This window comes from Clupea harengus, chromosome 4 (genome assembly GCF_900700415.2).
Source record: "Clupea harengus chromosome 4, Ch_v2.0.2, whole genome shotgun sequence".
NCBI classification, from domain to species: domain Eukaryota; kingdom Metazoa; phylum Chordata; class Actinopteri; order Clupeiformes; family Clupeidae; genus Clupea; species Clupea harengus.
Genome location: NC_045155.1, coordinates 28,318,003 through 28,336,268, shown reverse-complemented (window position 1 = coordinate 28,336,268; position 18,266 = coordinate 28,318,003). Strand labels below are relative to the sequence as shown.

The 18,266-nt window shown below is 45.3% G+C and overlaps 1 protein-coding gene across 10 annotated transcripts in view; it reads left to right on the top strand.

Annotated features, from left to right (window-relative positions):
• chl1a (cell adhesion molecule L1-like a) overlaps positions 1–18,266 on the top strand; it is a 69,480-nt gene that overhangs the window by 45,801 nt on the left and 5,413 nt on the right. For 6 of the 10 annotated variants that reach the window (XM_031566947.2, XM_031566950.2, XM_031566946.2 and 3 more), the window contains 9 exons: positions 798–913; positions 3,053–3,257; positions 3,590–3,712; positions 4,663–4,842; positions 6,279–6,338; positions 7,219–7,257; positions 14,452–14,559; positions 14,834–14,995; positions 15,600–15,731. In XM_031566947.2, coding sequence (XP_031422807.1) covers positions 798–913; positions 3,053–3,257; positions 3,590–3,712; positions 4,663–4,842; positions 6,279–6,338; positions 7,219–7,257; positions 14,452–14,559; positions 14,834–14,995; positions 15,600–15,731 — 1,125 coding nt within the window. The remainder of the gene's footprint in view (positions 1–797; positions 914–3,052; positions 3,258–3,589; positions 3,713–4,662; positions 4,843–6,278; positions 6,339–7,218; positions 7,258–14,451; positions 14,560–14,833; positions 14,996–15,599; positions 15,732–18,266) is intronic. The other 4 variants (XM_031566955.2, XM_031566954.2, XM_031566951.2 and 1 more) reach the window with 3 other exon arrangements.

The window sequence follows — 18,266 nt, the reverse complement described above, 5'->3', positions numbered from 1 at the left end:
TATGAATGTATCTGTGTGGATGTGTATTTGTGTGTGTGTGAGAGAGAGTGATCTCTACCTACGTATCTTTTTGTGTATCTCAGTGTGTCTATGTATCTGTGTGTGTATAATATTTTGTGTGTGTGTGATGTGTGTGTATATGTGTTATCTTTGGTTATATATCTGGTTGAGTGATCTGTGTGAGTGTATCTGTGTGTGTAACCCTTTTTTACTTATCTGTGTGTGTATCTGTGTGTGTGACCTGTGTGTGTGTGTGTGTGTGTGTGTGTGTGTAAGCTTTGGTTATATATCTGTGTGTGTATCTGTGTGTGACCTGTGTGTGTATGTGTGTGACCTGTGTGTGTGTGTGTGTACGCTTTGGTTATATATCTAGTTGGGTGATCTGTCTGCGTGTATCTCTGTGTGTCATCTTTGGTTATGGTTCTGTGTGTGCGTGTGCGCGCATATCTGTGTGTGTGTGTGTGTGTGTGTGTGTGTGTGTGTGTGTGTGTGTGCATATCTGTGTTTGTGTGTGTGTGCGTATGTGTGTGTTTGTGTGTGTGTGTGTGTGTGTGTGTGTGTGTGTGTGTGTGTGTGTGCGTGTCTGTGTGTGTGTGTGTGTTTGTGTGTGCGTATCTGTGTGTGTGTGTGTGTGCGTATCTGTGTGTGTGTGTGTGTGTGTGTGTGTGTGTGTGTGTGTGCGTGTGCATTTCTGTGTGTGTGTGTGTGTCTGTGTGTCTGTGTGTGTGTGTGTGTGTGTGTGTGTGTGTGTGCGTTTCTGTGTGTGTTGTCTTTGATGTGCCCTGTGCTCTGTGCAGTGCCGCTGGCGTCCCCTGAGGATGTGTCTGTAGAGGTGAAGAATGCCACTCTGCTGCGGGTGCGCTGGAACCCCGTCCCTGCCAACGCGCTCCGTGGGCACCTGGTGGGATACAACGTGAGTGCCTCCCCCCTCTGCCCTCCCTCCCTTCTGGGACTGTATGGTTCACCTGTGAGTGCCCCCCTCCGCCCTCCCTCCCTCCCTTCTGTGACCGTATCCCTCCCGCCCTCCATCCATCTCCCACGCCTTATTGTGCGTTCAGGCAGCTGGGAGCGCTCCACTTCCGATTTGAGAGCATTCACATGATGTCAACAAACAGGCAACAGTATTGACAGTTAGGTGATGTAAAGTAGGCAAGCTAGCCAGAAGGCTAACATCACGTCAGTTGCAAAAGAAGTAAACCGTGAATTATCGTATGATCAATAACTTGCACTAATGAGTATGACCTAAATAAATAATGAGGTAACTTATTTGTGCGTGGAACAAGCACATTTTTGCACCGACGCTTTCACCACAAACACGGCCATGTTGAGTGACATCAAGCATACTTCTCGGAGCTCTCAAAAGCTTGCCATTCCATCACCTCAGATAACCTACACCCTAAAACCCACTCCTACACCTCCACACCATTCTCTCTCTCTCTCTCTCTCTCTCTCTCTCTCTCCACATGACTACCTTTGTTATCCTCTCCCATTCCAATCCCGTCACCCTCTCTGCCTTTAAGGTTATAATACAGCCCTGTCCCTCAGAGATGGCCCATGATGACCCCCTCCCCCCCACACGCCACACACACACACACACACACACACACACACAGAGCTCCCAGCTCTTAGCTTACACCCCACTGTCACTCTTCTCTGGGCCTCCATATGACAGCTGAGCCTACAAGCCTCTCCCTCTCTCCCTCTCCCCTCTTACAGTCTTCTCTTTCATCCTGTCTTCCTGTGAGTTGACCGGACCATATGTATGTGTGTGTGCCCTAGTCAGACATGGCCTTTCCCCATATTTGTCTGAACGTATGCTGGCTTTTAGTCAGTTTTAGCCGGGGCTCTCTGTGGTGGCCACCTTGGGGGTCATTTGTGTTGCTTTGTTTTGTGTTCTGTTCCACATGCTCTGTGTTCACTGTTCTGCTGTGTGTTTTTGTGTTTACATCTACTTTTAGCAGACGCTTTTGTCCAAAGCGATGTACAAGGGAGAGAATAGTCAAGCTACGAGCAATATAACCTGGTGTAACAATAAATACTACTTTACATAAGAAATATATAAAAAAATCTCTACATCTTAACTTTTGTGCTGTTTCCCAGACAATTTTGATCCTCGCCTGTTTCCCATCCTGATTGTCTCACCCCTCCTACTGATGCCCTGCTCTGTCTCACCCTCCTACTGATGCCCTGCTCTGTCTCACCCTCCTACTGACCCCCTGCTCTGTCTCACCCTCCTACTGACCCCCTGCTCTGTCTCACCCTCCTACTGACCCCCTGCTCTGTCTCACCCTCCTACTGACGCCCTGCTCTGTCTCACCCTCCTACTGACCCCCTGCTCTGTCTCACCCTCCTACTGACCCCCTGCTCTGTCTCACCCTCCTACTGACGCCCTGCTCTGTCTCACCCCGCCTACTGACGCCCTGCTCTGTCTGTGCTTTTACTGACACCCTGCTCTGTCTCACCCTCCTACTGACGCCCTGCTCTGTCTCACCCTCCTACTGACGCCCTGCTCTGTCTCACCCTCCTACTGACCCCCTGCTCTGTCTCACCCTCCTACTGACGCCCTGCTCTGTCTCACCTTCCTACTGACGCCCTGCTCTGTCTCACCCCTCCTACTGACGCCCTGCTCTGTCTGTGCTTCTACTAACGCCCTGCTCTGTCTCACCCTCCTACTGACGCCCTGCTCTGTCTGTGCTGCTACTGACGCCCTGCTCTGTCTGTGCTTCTGTGTGTCTCACCCTCCTACTGACGCCCTGCTCTGTCTGTGCTTCTGTGTCTGATTGTCTCGTTTCATGAGCTCGTTCAGTTGATGGCCTTACCTGCCTGTCGGTCTGTTCTCTGCATTACTTGCCTGCCTGGACTATGAAGGCTTTTTCCTACTTTTTGTGGATTGCCTTGCCTGTCTGGTTTTTTTTTTTGCTTGTTTTGTTTCTTTGAATGTTCCTTTGAATAGTAAATCCCGCTTTTGCTTTACTCCTGCCTCCTGTGTCATGCGTCGTGTATTTGGGTCCTCTCCCCCTTCAGTCTTGACGCTTCTGTCCCCCCTTTCCAGGTGAACTGGTGGAGGACCCAAAGCCTGCTAGTCTCTACTAAAGGACCAGGGGAGAAACAGTCCATGAAGGTTTTTGGGAATCGCACACACGCCATGATCCCAGGAGTGAAGCCCTTCTCGGAGTACCGTCTGAGTGTCAACGTGTTCACCAAGAAAGGCAACGGGCCGAGCAGCCTCCCAGTGACATTCACAACTCCACAAGGAGGTACGCCTTCGTTTGTGCCCTGGGATAAGAAAATATAAGATTTGTGAAACATGCTCACACTTCAACTTTTAATTACACTACTGTTATACGGCAGCCATATTTTTGGCCTTGATAAAACAATAGTTACCATAGGAACCAGCACTGATGACATGTGGTGAAGTGTACTGTAACCATGGGTACCACTGAGTTTCACAGTAAAAGAAGGGCTCCCACTGTGGTTTAGTCAGTTTTCATAACCATGCACAGAAGACAGAGGGAGAATAACCCTTTCCCGTAAGAAATCACCAGTTCATCTGTTGATTGGTTTCTTCATTTTGCCTCTTCATTTACAGTGCCAGAGAAAATGTCAATCCTAAGAGCAACAAACCCCCAGAGAACCTCCATCACACTGGTGTGGGCCCCACCTGTGGAAGCCAACGGCATCCTGACAGGTTACAGCCTGCAATACCAGCAGAGTACGTTCACACACACACACACACACGCACACACACACACACACACACACACACACACACGCACACACACACACACACACACACACACACACACCGTCAGCTTAGCCTGGTGAAGACACACAAAAACTAGCAGGCATGCCAGTCAGTCTGTCAGTGTGAGTCTCTAAAACTGACAGGTAGATGTTGTAGTCAGACATGAGAAGATGACAAATGCCATAGAGGCCTTCAGTGATGTCATCACAGTGTCACTCTAACAGCAAATGAATACAATACATAATGAAATATATCTGATGCCGTACACAACTTAATTCAGTTTGTACATGATGTGAAGTCAGAATCTTGCCACTGGGTGGTGCTGTTTAATGCATGATGCATTCGATAAACCATTAAATTGTGAGGCAAAAAGGGCCATGTGACTTGTCTGTATGTATGTAAACATTCATTTGAAAATGCGCTCACTTCAGATGACCTCTCCACTCTCAGATGACTGATCATGAATTATGTGTTTGACCTGCAACGTTTAAATGTTAATGTAAATATTTAAATGTTATGGAGATAAGTGTACCAGACTGGGTCGTCAGAAATGAATAAGTCTACTCTGCCTCTGTAGATTTCTGACTTATGTATACGTGTTTGCAAAACTACTGCCATGTGTTTGAGAGGTGTGTTAGCTGGATGGTATGAATAGTGCCTGTGATCAATAGCAGGTGTGATAGGAGTCGAACCATATGGCTTATTGCGCCATATCTCCATAAAGATTTATGGGAGCAGCAACACATTCACCTGTCACTCACTTGTTCTTCTCTTGATAGTGACTGTCATCTGGAAGTGTTTAACAAAATTGGCAAACAATGTTCAGGTCATAATACACCACTGCAGGCCTGGCAAGCCAGTACCCATTAATTTGTCTGACATGCTGGGGTATCCCTATCCGCTGGTCTCCCGTCTAGTAAACGACACGCAGCACCTGGGCGAGCTGCGCTCCGTGAACGTCAGCAGCCCAGACATCACGCAGTGGGTCCTGGTCGACCTGGAGCGCTTCAGCGCCTACAAGTTCTACCTGAGCGCCTGCACCAAGGTGGGCTGTGGCCCGGCCATCAGCGAGGAGGGTGGCACCGCCACCGAAGCACGTGAGTCGCAGCTTGGGGACGAGGGCACATGGGGGCACATGAGGGCTTGGTGCCCGCTGGGGTGGGACCGGGTGATGGGCATGGTTGGGAAAAAACATGTAATTCAATGAATCACCTTTATCTTGTAATTGAATTACATAACTAGTACACAACAAGTAGTTACTTCCCAACCAGTATCATGACTGTGTTGAAGGGCGATGGAATGCAATGGAATTAGATAGATATGGAAGTATATAGAATGGTATGTTATGCATTGAAATGAATGGTATTGTATGGATTGAAAAAAAAAAAAAAAAGATAAAGATTCATTAGATTTATTAAAGATAGTCTGCGATTCGGTTTCGCAAAAGGTTGTTGTCGATATTTGAACTTAACAGTCATTCAAATTAGATCTGAAGCACCGAGTTTATTGGCTGGGGTTGTTTGTGGCTCGGTCCGAGCCACTGTTTGCTTCCCATTTACCGGGCCAGGACTGGGTACTGTGGCGTTTAATTAGTCTCAAAATCTGTGCACATAAAAACCATGTGATACGAGTGCACAGAAAAGTATCCACGAGCGTTTATGTTCTCCATGCACTCAGAACAGTATCTGTGAGCAAAAAAGCATCCTCACAAGGGAGCATTTCTGCTCCGCATGCACAAACGCAGTCTCGCGAGCAGGGGGCTGTGTCGAAATGGTAAAGTTTATCATAAATCGACACGTTGTATCATTACAACAGCATAAAATACAGCATTCAAACCGCCACTCCACAATAACTTACAACGCTGTTAAATGCAACATAAAATGCACAGAACAATGCCGTGATCATTATAATTTAAAATACGTAGTTCCATGAGCTTATCAAGCACCACGCCGCATTTTTATTGTTAACAAAACGCATTCAAAACATAACAAATCGAGGCATCTTTGGCCTTCCTTAGAGGATGTGCTTGCAGAACTGCTCCATGGCTAGGATGGTGTTCAGCTCGTGGATACTGTTCTGTGTGCTCACATCACATGGTTTTTATGTACATGGATTTTGAGACGCTATAGTGTACAAACAAGTTTACAAGTTAACAAGCTTACCCTAGATGACCATAAGGAGCAATTTACTGATTTTGACAAAAAGTGAATGGGATTAGAATGGCGGATTGGACCTTTAATGATGCCTCTTGGTACACCAGAACCGTTTGCAAAAGGGTTGCGCCATCAGTAGTCATATACAGAGTTTTAAAGCACACGGGATTCCTGTGGAAGATGTTTGTAGTTTACTGCTGGATGAGGATCATGGGAGACTGACTCAAAATATTATGTGCTTAAATGTAGTTATTTATTTTTCAAATCGCTGTAGGCTACGTAGAGATCTCTTGGCGGTTATCCATCCACATGGCAGAAATAGTTTTCTGAAATTTTCACAGGATCTTGCATGTGATGTGTGTTCATGCTTTTTGACCTAGCTGACTCGGTCCCGACCCCTGAGGAATTCACACCAACACCCGCTGTGACCATAGAGATCAGTATGTATGCATGTGTGTCGGTGTTGTTGTTTCCCTCCGTCGTGAGGTAGTGTAGTAGACAGACCTACTGTAGCCGTCTTCCCTCATTGTAGTTACAGACTCGCCCAGACATAGTCTGTGAACATTAGCACAGCTAACCTGCAAAGAATTACAGATAATAGTGATAATTAATATAGAGAACTAATATAGAATTAACATGTCATGAAAAATTGCTGTACACATTAACAATGCATTTGGTCTCTATTCATGAAGCACTAAGTCTGTATGTCCTGCTGATGAAGTTAAAGAAATCGACTGATCTTTTATTAATGGTATTTAAAAGAGAAATCAAGCAGCATTCAGCGGCGGTGTAGCACTGAGTAGTGCTGAACAAAGAACCGGAGGTGCTTTGTTCTCGTGAAATAGTTCCTTGATTATGAAATGGGAACAGTTCCACTTCAGCCAGTGACAGGAACTAAGCTAATGATCAAAATTGTGCAAGCTCTTTTTTTTCCCCCTCTGCTGTATCCAACCTTTCACGGTGCGCATATGTGTGCTAATTAGTGTATTTAGAGTGTTGAACACTTCCTCAGATAGTGGAGTGCAACGTCATGACTTTACTTGCAAACCCTAAACACAACAGCTGTCTGCCAACATGTTCTTTTCGAGGTCGTGTAGAGATTGGCTAGTTCTGAAAATGGAGTTTGCACATGTATTGATCCTGTCCGGCTGAAGGAGATCTTAACCCATTTTATCTGTCTTTCTTCATTTGTCTTGTGACAAAGAAATGAATAATCACCTAATAACCATGTTATGTACATGAATAATCGCCTGATAACCATGTTATGTAAAAGTTTACACATGTCCACCTAGTCCATTTTGTCCTCTCTCCCTCTTGAAGATGTTGCTTCAACTGCCACTCTGGACTCTACTGTGAAAAGTATGTACAACAATGCAGTAGCTTATGTAGACGTGTGTGTGTGTGTGTGTGTGTGTGTGTGTGTGTGTGTGTGTGTGTGTGTGTGTGTGTGTGTGTGTGAGAGAGAGTGTGTGTGTGAGTGTGTGTTTGTGTGTGTGTGTGTGTGTGTGTGTGTGTGAGTGTGTGTGTGTGAGAGTGTGAGTGAGAGAGAGAGTGTGTGTGTGTGTGTGTGTGTGTGTGTGTGAGAGAGAGTGTGTGTGAGTGTGTGCGTGCGTGCGTGCGTGCGTGCGTGCGTGCGTGCGTGCGTCCATGCGTGTGTTTGTGAGAGAGATAGAGAGAGAGAGAGAAGGAGAGAGACGAAGAGAGAGAGGGCAGAGAGGAAGTGTTACTCTTAATAGTAGCTTCACAGGACTTTGTTAAGAGAGTGCACATCTGAAGACAAGTTGCTAAAAGTCTGTCAGTAGATAGTGATAGTAATGTCCCGCTTATGAAACAAAGCCTAAAGGCTAACGACTTGACAAGAGCACCGTCGTACGTCCATGTTTGACTTAGTACCCCTTCGTCCATCATCATCATCATCAACATCACAAAAGCATTGGTCTACACATTTCAATTTGTCTTCATTAAGTGAGTTTGCCTTGAAGCCAAACCAGAGTCTCCTGGAATATTGACGTATGTCGCTCTGGAGTGTTCAGTGGAAGTGCATATCTAAACAACTCTGCTTTGCACTTAGAGCTTTGAAATATTGTGAATAATAGCACAATTTAATTAATTACTTTCCCATGGTAGAGGTGTTGACCGTCTTGGGTGAGATTTTGGCTGCCGTACAAGAGCAGCAGAAGTAGACGTTGTGGCCGTCTGTAATTACAAAGGTGTGATGTGTGATGTCTGACGTGTGACTTTCTGCAGTGGTGTTGATAGCTGTCGTGTATTAGCAAGCTGTCACGGTAAAAGCCAATCATTGTGTGCTTTGTGAGGGCATGACCAGGCTAGTTCTAAACAGTCACATGACCAGGTTAGTTCTAAACAGTCACATGACCAGGTTAGTTCTAAACAGTCACATGACCAGGCTAGTTCTAAACAGTCACATAACAGGAAAATATCAAACTAACTTAAGTGCTGGTGCCCACTGAGAGAGAATGAGAGAGGCAAATATAAAGCTAACTTAAGTGGTGGTGCCCACTGAGACAGAATGAGAGAGGCAAATATAAAACTCTAAGTCAGAGGTCTTCAACCGGGGGTCCGCGACCCCCAGGGGGTCCGCGGAGGTACTGCAGGGGGTCCGCCAAATTATTTCATCTGAAGCATTTTTTCCCTCTTCCAAAAATGTACAACGTCCTAAAGACTACATAAACATAAACAGAACGTAAAAATTGCTTTCTATTACTTAAAAATAATACACAGGCTACCCATGAGTCTTCAGGCGATCATTTGATCATAATGGCAACATATGCACTTTTAGCTACATTTAGCTATCTGGTGCCAAAAGACGTTACCTGCCATAACCATACAATTTGAAATAATTGATCGTTTGTAATTTCTCGGAACAAAAGCTCCTCGTCAGACACCACTGATGGCGGTTAAGATGATCTACCTTCAGAGGATGCCAACATGAACAGCCAAAAGCGCAAACGGGAGTAGACAGGTAAATATTCAGAGAATTATCTGAAGTTTGCCTTCACCTACAAAGATACCGATGGTGAAGAATTAGCAGTGTGCGTGGTTTGCTCTTCCGTGCTATCAAACGAAACTATGAAACCATCAAAGCTGCAACGACACTCAAAGACAACCCATGCTCACTTGAAAGAAAAAAAACATTTAATATTTCCCGTTTAAAATCTTTTGAGGGCCAGCAGACCTTGATGAGACAATCAGCCAAAGTGTGCGAGCTAGCTTTAAAAGCTTCTTATCAAGTTGCATTACGTGTCGCTCAGACCAAACAGCCATACATAATTGCGGAACGTTTAATATTGCCAACAGCTAGTGATATGTGCAAAACAATTTTGGGAAGGATGAGTACGTAAAAAAACTGAAAAGCATCCCAATGCCCGCCCTATTGAATTGAATTGGCAGCTGATGTGAGGGCACTATAAATCGCAAAACTCCCGAAGGCAGATTATTTTGCAATACAATTTAATCCACCGATGTGTCAAACGAAGCTCAGCTTTTAGCTTTTTTGTGATTTGTCGACCAAAATGAGATGCAGGAGGAATTTTGATTCTTTAAGCAGCTGCCTGGAGGTAAAAAAAAGTTCAGAGATTTTCAAAGTGATCGACAATTTTTTCCATGAACATGATATACCCTGGCCAAAATGTGTCGCGATGTGCACAGACGGTGCAAGAGCCATGTATGACGCACTGCATGCTTCATAGGGAGAATGTCGTTGCCAAAGACATGAATCATGAATTCTCAAACGTCAGATCTCTCACTAGGTATGAGATATTTCATCCATACTTAAGCTTCTCAAGCTACTCAATTCTTTGTCCCTCCCTAATTGAATATAGAGTGACGACTAACTGTAAGGGAGAACAAATGTCAAAAATAAACAGAATAAATTGAAATTAGTTGTGTGTCACAGATGATTTGTAATTCTGTTCAAACATGTGTAGGGGAGTGTTTGTGTGTGACTGACAGTTCCAAATAAATTATATGAATATCAGGCCCAAATTTGGGGCGGCGGGGGTGGGGGTCCCTGCTCAGCGTCTCTCTCAGCCAAGGGGTCCTTGGGCTGAAAAAGGTTGAAGACCCCTGCTCTAAGTCATCAGACAGCCAAGGAAAGGGCCTTGAGAAAATTGTTAGGTGCCCTTTTTCTGAATGGAAAAAATTCCTTTGTGATCATTGAAAGAATACTTTCTTCGGGCAATTCAACCCTATTCAGCCAGTCGTCCCATCTACAGAAATGTTCACATTCCAAATACAGATCAAAGCACATACACTTTGGGTCAGGACTGCGACAGCCAGTTAATAGAACATGTGGGGCTGAATCCGATTTCAACGAGGACAGTTACAGTTATGTGGCAATGATTTGATGGTTTTTTATTTTATTTTATTTGACTTATATCACCACAAACATGTCTGCTTCAAACTACTGCACAGACCAAGGCTTGTCTGCTGACTCCTCTGTTTCCCTCACTCTGAAGGCCTCATGTCAGTTCCAGCAGAAACCCCCACCGTGATCAGTATGTATAGGAGCGAGTATTTCTATTACTGCCGTAGATGTAGAGAACATAACGGTCCTCCCTGAAGCCTGTGCCTGGACTAACAGTGTGATAGTGTTATGGCAACAGTAGTGCTAATTTAAGTAGATCTAGTACCAGTAGTAGAACTAGTACCAGATGCAACACTGCTGTAGTGCTAGTAGTCGTGTAGTTCCAGTGGTTGAAATACTGCTACTGCTAGTAGGAGTACTAGTGGTTGTAGGTCACAAAGTTCTGCTTTCATGACACAGATAAATCATCAGGTAAAGTAGATCATCAGGTAAGTTGGATCATAGGAATGCAGAATGCAGAAATGGAACTCTAGTACACTGACTGCACATTTCCACCATAGGGTTCCCATCCCTGATACTGGACCAAATGGCCTCAGTTCGATCTTAATCGGCTACATCGGAGCTAAACTAGAGCCTTGGAATAGAATGCAACAATAAAACTGGAGAAATGTAAAGGGAGAGTTAGTTGTCGTTGCTTAGCAACCAAAGACAAAACTATCTAGTCAAAGACTTTGCAAAAGAATCAAGGACACTGTTTCAGACAATTGAATGACATGTTTAAATATAATTTACATGTACTCATGCTGCCGTTGCTAAGTGCTAAATAGACGTTCCTAACGTTGATGTTCTCTGTTTGCAAATGTCCCAGACTTTACAACCCTTCACCGGTGCTTAAGCCGATTGGCCCTGATTTTTAGTGAGCAAAGGCCATGAGTGCTTTGGCCTTGAATTTTCCCAACTAGTATTCGATTCTGGAGCCGATCAGGCCCCATGTGGCCCTGATGTGGCCTGTTCCAGAGTAGTGCTGCTTGCTGAGTCACCTCCTATCTCCGCCTGTCTGCTATCTATGGGGCAGCCATGGCCTGAAGCTTAGAGATGCAAGCTTGGGACTGAAAGGTCACTGGTTTGATCCCTCAGGAGTGTGTGTGTGTGCTTATTACTCCAGGTGTGTGTGTTCACTGGTCCAGGTGTGTGTGTTCACTGCCAATGGATGGGATAAATGCAGAGTATCTAATATAAAAAAAAGATATAATATATAATAATACAAATATATAAGAATACATCTGTGTATGAAGGACTGCTTGCAGACATTTGCCACAGGAAGTGCACCAGCTGGAGCTGCCTGAGCCAGCATCTCAAAATGATATTTTTTATTTATCTATTGAGTTTGTTACTTTCTGGCATTCACTCAACTCAACAAATGGCAATGTGCAAGATTTCACAGACCACACTGACACGTCTGTCTACATGTCTGTACCCACTTTTTGTCACATTATTACCAGCAGATTGTGAGTGTTTTGCTAAATGCACCGCAGTGGCCACCTCCCAACTGTCATGGTGGCACAAACTGTAAACTGTTGGTGGTAGTATTTTAGGCAAGGTTTAACTATGGTGGCAGGTCTTATTTTGCCTGATATGGTGGCAATTAATGTGATTGTCTCTTGTCCCCAAATTACTATATGGTTTTCTGTATGTGTGTGTGTGTTTGTCAGGTGAGGGTGAGCATTATGCCATGAAGCCTTCTAACCTTACATAGCTGTTAAGATCAGTTTGCCATGGTGTGTTTTCCTACTTCAGTCATGTGACATTACCGAACATCTGCATTCAACGTTCAGTAGAATTAAGGATTAGATTATGAATGATTTACCAGAACCAAGATCCTAGGCATGCCCTTCCTTTGTGATGTCATGAAATCTTGACTAAGAGCTTGTGTCCATATAGCGTTTTTCCTCAGGCATAAAAGCGCTGGAAGGGCGCTGTGGAGAGACAGTGACGACACCAGCACCTTTCTGAAAACGAGTGCCACGAGTGCTCAGAGTGACGGCACAAAAAAAGTCAGAGTGCTGTGAAAAAAGACTGGGCGCAGCGCTTTTTTTCTTGGCGAGTGCGTACGCTCTCTCCTCATTGGGAACACTCGAAAAAAGACGCTGGCACTCAGAAAAAAAGCAGTATATGGACACTCAGCCTTACTCTCCCTCTGTGTCATGCAGGCCAGACTTTACCCAGCATGCCTCTTCCTCCTCACCTCCGGTAATGGGTTCCAAACCTTTCGCACGAGGGACCAAACCTCTCGCAGGAGGGACCAAACCTCTCGCACGAGCGACCAACTCAAAGTGCGTGCCTGGACAGTGGCAGCAAATAAAATATTGATTACAATATTGATTTATTGAGCTCAGTTTTTCCGTTTGCCCGTATAGTGTTTCGGTGTGGCTCACACCTGTGAACGATAAACTAGTTACGGAGCGGAGGCCATTTTGTGTCCCTGCTCCTCATCTCAAAGGCTTATCAGGGCAGTGTCCAGATGCTGAGCACTGTCTGGCCTCTCTGCTGTAGCGTATGCAGAGTAGGTTGACATCTCGCTTTCTGCACGGGCTGCACTAGAATGCATAATGGTAATTGAGGGAAATGGATTTGAACTGACTCTTTGGGAGTGTTTTTAATTGTGTGGTGTCCCTTTGAGAGCAAACACAGTGTCAATTTTGTGAAATGAAATGTGTGACATTAAGTTTTTAAAAGCTATTAAAATGTGAGTAGAAATGAGTAGAAATGAACCATATCGTTAGGATTAGGAAATACTCTAATAGCCTAAAATACAAAGAGTCCTTCACTGATTCAGTGAATAGTTTCTTTACGTGTCTGTGTGTGTGTGTGTGTGTGTGTGTGTGTGTGTGTGTGTGTGTGTGTGTGTGTGTGTCATAGTAGCCCCTAAGACAGGGAGGGAGATGTGTGTTGAGTGTCTCCAGACCTCCTTCTCTCAGCATGCCCCAAAGCTCCACCTGTACAAAGACTCTCAGAGACTCACTGTAGTCACAAAGATGCCATCCTTTTTTCTTTTCTTTTTTTTTCCTTCAAATGCAAATGGAAACACCAAAGGGCCACGGCGTCATTATTCCCCTGACCTTCCCTTTCTCGACGCACGTCCTTGCCTTCCTGACGACATTCCTTTCTTCTCTCTCTTGTCAGCGTGCATGATTAGGAATACATTTTCTCCGGTTTGTCGACTTGGCTGTTGAGAGCCGGTGATGGCCTCTGAGGAGAATGTGGGGTTAAGGTCTCCTCACTCTCTCTCTCTCTCTCTCTCTCTCTTTCTCTCTCTTCATGGCCAAACATTCCATCCCTCCTATTCCAGCGGCGTAATGATCTCTGTTAATACACCAATGCATCTGCTCACGCTTTTATAGTATATCCACAGTGACCTCCGTGTCTGTGTGTCTCTGTGCATGAAGGTTTCTCTTGCTGTATTTCCCTCAATGCAGTCCCACTGAAATCAATAGTTTGCCAAGTTATTGGCCGTGCACTAGTAGGAGGGTATTCCGTGTTCTGAAAGCATATCGTGGCAGGGGGAACTGAAGAATGTCGTTCCATATTTCGGCCTCCTACGAGGATCGGGGATAGAGCTCAGAGCGCTATTGTTGTCAGTCAGGGAATTATGATTGTCAGTATTGATCTTATGATCTTATTGATCCAATGATGAGTCTTTCTGACGATAAAAGCCTCCTCTTCCCCTGCTTGTTAACGTGCATGATGTTCCTCATTCCGTCACTGTCTCGACATAATTGCCTGCACATTGCACCTCGTGTTAAAAAAAACAGTGCTGTAGGAGGTATTTGCCATTATTCCAGTCCCTATATTACACTATTATTATTATACTGGTATGGCAGACGTATAGTATTAGAATAGTATTAGTTTAGTAAAGTATAGTGATGAGACAGGACATTGTCTCAAGCACTGATCAGTTCATGCACCGATACTTAGAATAGTATTAGTTTAGTAAAGTATAGTGATGAGACAGGACATTGTCTCATCACTGATCAGTTCATGCACCGATACTTAGAATATTATTAGTTTAGTAAAGTATAGTGATCAGTACATGCACTACTTTTCTTAAGCTTCTCTGGGAAACTCTGTGCTCTCCTGTCATAACTAACGTCTAAAATTGACATTTCTCTTTCACTTCTTTTTTCTATTTCTGGATTCTCTCTCTCTCTCTCTCTCTCTCTCTTCAGCACTGTTAAATGTAAGCTACTATGTAAGTGACACGTATGTGAAGATCATTTGGACTGTGCCAGGAGAGCACCGCAACTCGGCACTTTACGTTGCGTACATGAATCACCGTAAGCTCTTCTCTTCTCTCCTCTCACTCGCACTTCTCACTTACAAATACTGTACAACTATCTATTCTCCTCTGGATTTTTTATTCTCTCACTCTGTTTTTGTTCCACATTGGTGTGAGGGTTTCATCTTTCCTTCTCTGCTGAACTTTCCTCATTGTGCACTCCTTCACCGATCCACCCCTCCATCCCCCTATCCCCAACCACCCCTCCATCCCCACCCCCTATTCCCACCCACTGTCCTCTCTGCACCCATCAACCCCACCACCGCTCTCAGGTGAGGGCCTCTGGACGACCTCAGAGGCGGTAACCGCATCTAAGGCTTTCCACCTCATTGACGGCCTGGCTCCAGGCAGCGTGTACACGGTGCGCCTCCTGGCTAGCCGGCGGCATGATAGCGCCGTTATTTTCGAGGATGTTATCCACACCAGTGAGAAAGGTGAGAACGATGTCTCGCGCCGTTATTTTCGAGGATGTTATACACACCAATGAGATAGGTGAGAGCGATGCTTCGTGCCGTCCGCTCAAATCCCGGGTGGGCCTTGTGTTATTCCACAACAAGTCAATGGTTATTTAACCCTTTTTTCCCAGCGTACATAGACAGCGATTCATGCTCTTGTTGAGTCTGAGAGCTTTGACCACAGCCCTGCCCTGTGAGCAGAACCGCGGTGCTCTGCAATCACAAGCAATTTTCTCCAAAGAGCCGCCACACCGCCGGCGAGTGCCTCTTGAACCAGCGGCTCTATTGTTCTAATAGCCCACAGCCTATTCTCCAGCGCTGCTTAACAAAACAATGGCCAGTCAGTTGACGTGCTGACTCATGTCCGACTCCACTGCCAAATCAGGCAGCTCAGTGTGAGATTATGCTAAGAGTTTGGGAATTTGAAAGTCAAGTGTGAAAAGTAAAATGTTTTTTCTTCTTTTTCTTTATCTTCATGTCCTTTTTCTTTTTTCTTCAACTTCTTCTTCTTTTTCTTCATCTTCTTCTCCTTCTTCTCCTTCTTTTTCTTCTTCTTCTTCTTCTTCTTCTTCTCTGTGGGCAGGTGCTGACCGGCAGGACGTGGGAGTGTCCTCCAGAGGCTGGTTCGTGGGGCTCATGTGTGTTCTACCTCTGGCTACCCTGGCAGCGCTGATCTCCTGCTTCGTATGCAGGAACCGCGGAGGGAAGTACGCAGGTAGGCTACACTACACTACACTACACAGCACTACACTACACTACACTACACTACACTACACTACACTACACAGCACAGAGTAGTGTGTGGGAGGCGGCTGACAGACAGCCAGTGACTGTGAAAGGTCACGCTGACCGGCGTATACCCCCTAGAGATGCAACTACCTTCCTGGTGAAAGAATACCATGGCACTTTGAGAAAGAGAGAGAAAATGTGTGTGTGTGTGTGGGTGTGTCAAGATCAATCAATCAATCAATTCAATCTTATATAGCACTTCTCTAAATACCCGAAGTCGCTTTACAGAGTCCAGAGTCCAGTAGTCATTCATACACAGTCATACCGGTGGTGGTAAGCTACATCAGTAGCCACAGCTACCCTGGGGCAGACTGACAGAAGCGTGGCTGCCAATCAGCGCCTACGGCCCCTCCGACCACCACCAATATTCATTCATATTCATACGATGCAATGCATGTCTTTATGATGGTGGGGGAAACCGGAGTACCCGGAGTAAACCCACGCAGGCACGGGGAGAACATGCAAACTCCACACAGAAAGGACCTGGAACGAAGATATCTTTGTGAGTGTGTGTGTGTGTGTGAGAGTGTGTGAGTGTGTCTGTGTGTGTCTGTGTGTGTCTGTGTGTGTGTGTGTGTGTGTGTGTGTGTGTGTGTGTGTGTGTGTGTGTGTGTGTGTGTGTGTGTGTGTATGCATGTAGAAGTGTGTCTGTGGGTCTATGTTTGTGTGGTATGTTATGTGGGTATTTTAGTGTATCTGTATGGGTGCATGTGTGACGCAGTATGTGAATTGCTCGTGTGTGTGTGTGTGTTCATGTGTTTTTGTTTGTGTGTGTGTGTGTGTGTGTGTGTGTGTGAGAGAGGGAGAGAGTATGTGTGGGTGCAGAGGCAGTGGAGCCCAACTTTCTGTCGCAGTTTTCTCTCCTGGTCCCTGGCACAGGCGTGTACACCTGCAGTGCTTATTACTAGACGTGTCAAACAGACAGGTTGAGATCAGTTGCCTTTGTTCTCTTGTCTTCACCCGCATGCCTGCCTGCCTGCCGCAAGCTTTTCCTGGGCCCTTTTGTGTTCTCATCCTGGGCGCACAAAGATGGGCTGGTCGCCTGCCTCCCTGCCTCCATCTCTCTCCATCCCTCTCTCTCTACCTCTCTCTCTCTCTCCCTATCCCTCCCTCTATGCCTGCCTGCCTGCCTGTGTCGTTGATGTGAAGTGCTGAATATTTCATCACCTCTGCATTTCGCTCGCAGCCGTCACTGGCTTTTCAACACTCCTCTTTTGTCTCATTTGAAACTCTTTACTTTTTAATCAGGCGCACTCCGAGGATGTTTGGCAAAACAAATACTGTGCAATTCGAAATGTTTGAAGTGGAGTCAATTAATATGCAGTTGTGACACAGTATTCTGCACCTTATGTGTTTGTTCTGGCAGCATTGCCTTTTGTGTAATTTGGGAATTTTGCAACTTAAAGTTGAGAATCCACAAACGACCACTAAATCTTTTGTACCTATGTTTGATGGTGCATGTTTGATTTTATTCAAAGTTTAAATTTTTTGTGAACTCCTCAGCTGCACTAGTTTGCTTTAAACCTGCGGCCTGCGACAATGTGAATTCTAGCCATGCTTGACATCTGGGGAAACTCCAAACTACTACAGCTAGTAGAACCCCCCCCTTCTTTTGGTGACCTCAAGACGGACCTTTAGAGCAATGTGAATTCTACCAATGCGTGACATCGGGGTGAATTCAAAACTACTACCACATGTGCGTATTCCCACCAGTACACAAACTAAGTCTTTTGTGTTGCAGTCGTCTTTGTTAGCATCTTCCTTAGCTCCCTACCGCCCACAGAGGTGCTGAGGCTATGATGGAGACCTCGAGAGATCATCTGCTGTCACCCTCTAGCACGCAGGCACTCCTGTGCTGTGAGAAGCATGACCAGGGCATGAACTTGTGAATGCTTAACCATGTGCAACAGGGCAGCTTTCACCACCACCACCGCGACCCAGAGCAGTTCCTCAGCCTGCTGTTCAAGCACACAGGGCTTATAATTTTATATTTACATTTTTATCCAAAGCGACTTACATATGTGTGACTTACAATGTATACACATTTTACATTTACACTGATGGCACACTCAGGAGCAATTAGGCGTTCAGTGTCTTGCTCAAGGACACTTCGACAGGGAATCGAACTAGCAACCTTCTGATTACTAAACGACTTCTCTACCTCCTGTACCACTGTCGCCCCATAATTAATGCTAATATACTGTCACACCAACGTACACACACAAGTACATTTACATGCCTTTATATTTATATTCAGTAGGGGTAGTGGAATTGGGATATAAAACCCTCCAACAGTGATGCAGGCTTCGTAAGTATGTGCAACAGTTTGTCCGTGTCCGAGCAGCTCCTTAACTCTACCTCTCAGTTGTTTTTCTGGCCGCATGGCCGCATTCGTTAATAAGAGTAATTCATTAATGAATTAATAACATATCAGTGAAACTGATATTAGCAGCAAAAGCAG